General features: G+C 35.7%; 1 protein-coding gene across 1 annotated transcript; it reads right to left on the bottom strand.

Moving 5' to 3' along the window:
• Nucleotides 1-1,958: 1,958 nt before the first annotated feature.
• On the bottom strand, nucleotides 1,959-3,333 carry LOC108099772. The gene has a single exon (XM_017203401.2). The coding sequence runs from the start codon at nucleotides 3,208-3,210 to the stop codon at nucleotides 2,884-2,886; it is 327 nt and encodes a 108-aa protein (XP_017058890.1). The 5' UTR covers nucleotides 3,211-3,333; the 3' UTR covers nucleotides 1,959-2,883.
• Between the last annotated feature and the right edge of the window lie 905 nt (nucleotides 3,334-4,238).

Below are 4,238 nucleotides of genomic sequence, written 5' to 3'. Positions count from 1 at the left end.
TCTTCACCTTGACCCAGATTTGCTCACCCAACCCTTTTGCAATAATATAAACAAAAGATGTAAACAAATTCATTCCGATTTGAGGTCCCCTAGTTTTTACATACGTGTTTTTCCCGTTCGGCATATGCAATTCCAAGTGAAACGTGCTCAAAGATGCAACATATGCAGTTTTTGCTCAAAGGGCGACCTTGAGAGGGGGATTAAAGACTTTGCGCTTTAAGCCACCCAGCTAGAGCTGCTACTCCTATTTCCACTTAATAAAGCACACTAATGATGACCACAAATCCAACCCAGAGAACAACCAAATTGCAGTAAATCTGCACTTGAGCACGTTCCTAAATAAAAACCAGCAGAGCTCGCAGGAAAAAACCTTAGCCCCCTTTCATTAGGGCAGAGCAACTCTAATTTATTTTTAATAATCTTGTTTTATACACATTTTCAAGTTCCCTTTGAGTTTTGCAAACATTCTTTACCCTCGGGACAGAAGCGAAAAAATAAAGAAAAAGCAATTGATTTGCTTAGTAAGTTTGTGTACTTTCAATTAAGTTAAAAATGCCTAGAAAGGTACTCAAAAAGCCAAATATCTGAGTATATGCTTATAACGAATGTTTGCAAAACTTTTTTATAAGTGTGTGAATATAGACTGTTTGCTACCGTGTAACCATTTAAAAAAAATTACAATAAAAACTATAAATTAGGTTGTTGAAAAATGTTATACTAATAAATCGCAGTCTTTAAAGTATTGAATTTAAGTAGAAATCTTTTTGATTCTAAACTTAATCTTCCCAGTTGCACTTTTTTATGCCCTATCTTACCCCTTAAATCTGTTGCTTATGTTTAAAAAATCTAAAAACTGTTTGTTTACGGGTCACCTTACCACTCCAACTCCATCCCATTATAAAACCCAGCTGGACGCACGCAAAACACACACATGCACTTGAGGCTTTCACCGCTTTCTCCCGGAGAAAGGGTTGCTGAAGGATGAACGATACGATATCATGTGTGGACGCCAGAGCAAACAAAAGTGCAAATTCCCGGGGGAACATTTGATTGAATTCAGACAGTTAACCGTCCTCATAATGCGCATTTCTGAAACCAAAAAAATGGGAAATCCTTTGGCTTCTGCTTATTTGCCTGGAAGGAAAATATCAAAAAATTTAGAATCATCTTAAGGGGCTGGGGAACAGTTTATTTGGCAAATGGTATTTGTTCTTTGCCAGTTCTCGTCCTGATTGATATTATTATGGATGCGTCCGTCAATTGATTGATGGCTTCGGTGGACGGCGCTTAAAACGAATCTTCTATTTGGATTTTAGAAAATTAAAAAAACAGCTTAGCATCAGCATCCTTTTCCCAGTACTATTTGCCTTATACAAAGCGTATTAAAAATCCAGAGTTAAAAGCCCAGCCCAAAGGCAGATTTTTGAGTTCGTTGGTTGGCGCCACGCGACATTTTTCCGCATCGATTGTATGATTCCGGAAACCCGGGATGAGGAATATCAGGAATTATCCAAAGTCCATTGTGTGACAAACGGCTTTGATCTCTGCCGTCGGTTAGCATTTGATTGGATGAGGGGTAAGAGCTTCTACTCTTTTTAAATTTGCAGAGTGTTATCGGTGATCTGTGGAGTTAAGAATGCCAGGTAAACAACAACTGCCTCGTATGGTATGCTAATGAAAAGATGTTTCTAATCATACAATAGGAAAATATCATATTTCCGTCTAAATGTAAGCATTGTAAAATACATTTTATTCATTACAATCTTTTTTAATTACATATCTTTATTTATTTATATAATCTGAACGATTAACAAAGTATTCACAAAAACGCCTATTTTTTTTATTTGTATTTGCATTGCGAACTGATTTTTCAAAATGAAAAATCAAACGAAATTTAAGAAGAAAATTGTTTCCCACACCCCAAACATTAAAAAACGTATGTTTTTATTTAATAATAATTTTATTTCGTATTGTATGCATACGGTTTTTTACTTAACTTACATTCAATTACTTAAAAGAAAATGCAGTTTGGGTTATTTCAGTAAACATTTCTACTTTGAACTTGTACTATGTTTATGCTCGTGACGCGAAAATGCGTCTCTTCTCTGGATTATTCCGCATTTAGCCACATATTGCTTATAAGTATTTATCTAAAAACTAAGTTGACACACACACAGCTTAAACATTAATGGCAAAGTAAATATAAAAATATATATGATTTGGTATTTATAAAAAAACACGTTTTCATAAATATTCGCTAAGTGTAAGAAGCATTCTACCTAGGAAGTTTAAACTTTTAAAATTTTCCCATAAATAGACACCAAGAGAGTTGTTGTAAAAAAGTCGACTTAACTATTTGTAGATATAGAATATAGAATAGTTTGGCTTATCAACTAAGTTGGTTTCGATTTGAAAACTAGCTGCTGCTTATAAAATTTTGTTTTTTCTTTTCAGAAAATTCTCCAATATGTTTTCCGGTTCATTTTTCGATTTTTCCTTGCACTCGGCCGACCATTTGAGAGAACTTAACTTATTCAGATAAATTATTAAAATTAACTTAAATAAGTTTACTAAGCAAATACTTGGACTGGAAATATTTTTAGCAAAATCATTTATCACATTTGCGCTTATCCAAAGTTTAGTTTATTTTTTACCGACGGCAATCAAGAAACTATCGGCAGGAATAAGTTCCACCAAAGAAAATACTTGTATAAAAATGATTAATTTTTCTGGGTTTTCCTTGGGAAATTGATTCACATTTCTCTGTCACTGTCTCGCTCTTTCTCTCTCGAAAATTTTCGGGGCTGCGCTAGTTCTCACCAACGAAAAGAAATCACAAGTTGCGCTTTTAGGAGCCTTAGTTGGTGTTTTGTTATTTTATTTTTACTGCGCCTGCGGTTGAATTTGAACGGTGGCCTTTAGTTTGCTGGATTTTCCGGCGGCCTTGTGCTGCACGTAAAACTGCTTCAGAACCTTGCACATGGTGATGGCCAGGATTTTCCAGGCCAACAGTTGCTCCTCGGTGCTCGGTGTCGAAACAGGTTCACTTGTTGCTGCTGGTTCGAGAGTTTCCTCGGCTGCAGACGGAGGTCCTTCGAAGTCCACCTGATCGTGTCCAGGATCTATGGAAAATGCCATGGGACCATCCACTTGATCGCCACTTGGTTCCGACTTAGAGGAGTGCTCTTCTTCAAAAAATGGAATTGCCATTTTGGGTCGCTCAAGTTTTACGTAAAAATTTCACTTTACTAAGTGGCTCAGTTTTTCTGGGCTTTTCTGCTTCTGTAGATCTGAACTCTTGGAAAATCGTCGACCGACTGAGGAGCTCAGCTCGCAGGACACCCGTATTTATACCCGGGAAACGGCGGGAGAATTAGCCACCCTCATCCCTTCTCACAGTGAGAGCACTGTAACGCTCTCTTCCTCATCTTCCCTCCCTTTCACTCCCTGATTCTCTATCTCCCTTTGTCTATATCTGTGCCGTTATGTTGAGCTACTTTCATCACGTGCAGTAAACGTTTCCTCAAAGGAAAGCGAGAGAGTGTCAAATTGGGAGAGTCACACTTGTGGCATGTTACGTATACGCATTACGTTTTGTCAATTACGTTACACAGGGGTGTTACGTTTCAAATTCGAAATTTAAGGGGTAGTTCCAAATAATATGGCCTTTGCCTACATTACTTCTTTCGAATTGGGGAAGGGAAGTTTTCGAAATAGAAACCATCAAATTTTGAAGGGGTAATGTTCGAATTAGTTTTATTTTTGACAATTTTTTGACAACAGCAAAACATAAACATTTTCGGCTTACACTACTGCGTTTCATAGTTTCTTATTTGGTGAATTCTTTCATATTTTTATTAGATTTGTAGTAAATTATCGCATTAAGAAAGGGGAAAATTTCGATTTGCCAATTTGACCGATTTTATTGAAATTTTCGATTTCGTTTTTGCCTTCTCCTTAACTTTGTTTCACTGTGGCATAAACGTGTCCTTGACCAATTTTCATGCAATATTCTTTTCTCAATTTTCTTCTATGGCCCCTATAACATATTAGTTCTATGTATAAGGGTATGTTTGTCTAGAAAATAGACTTATAAAAGTTTTAATAAGGAATTTTATATTATAAGCTTTAAATAAATTGTAAGATTCGATTAAAATAAGTAAAATATACCAAAAATAGAAATATATACATATATAACAAATAAATTATAAAATATATATAAATGTTGAAATCCCCTA

The sequence above is a fragment of the Drosophila ficusphila genome, unplaced genomic scaffold, assembly GCF_018152265.1.
Source record: "Drosophila ficusphila isolate 14025-0441.05 unplaced genomic scaffold, ASM1815226v1 contig_106, whole genome shotgun sequence".
NCBI classification, from domain to species: domain Eukaryota; kingdom Metazoa; phylum Arthropoda; class Insecta; order Diptera; family Drosophilidae; genus Drosophila; species Drosophila ficusphila.
This window is presented reverse-complemented; position numbering and strand designations above follow the sequence as displayed.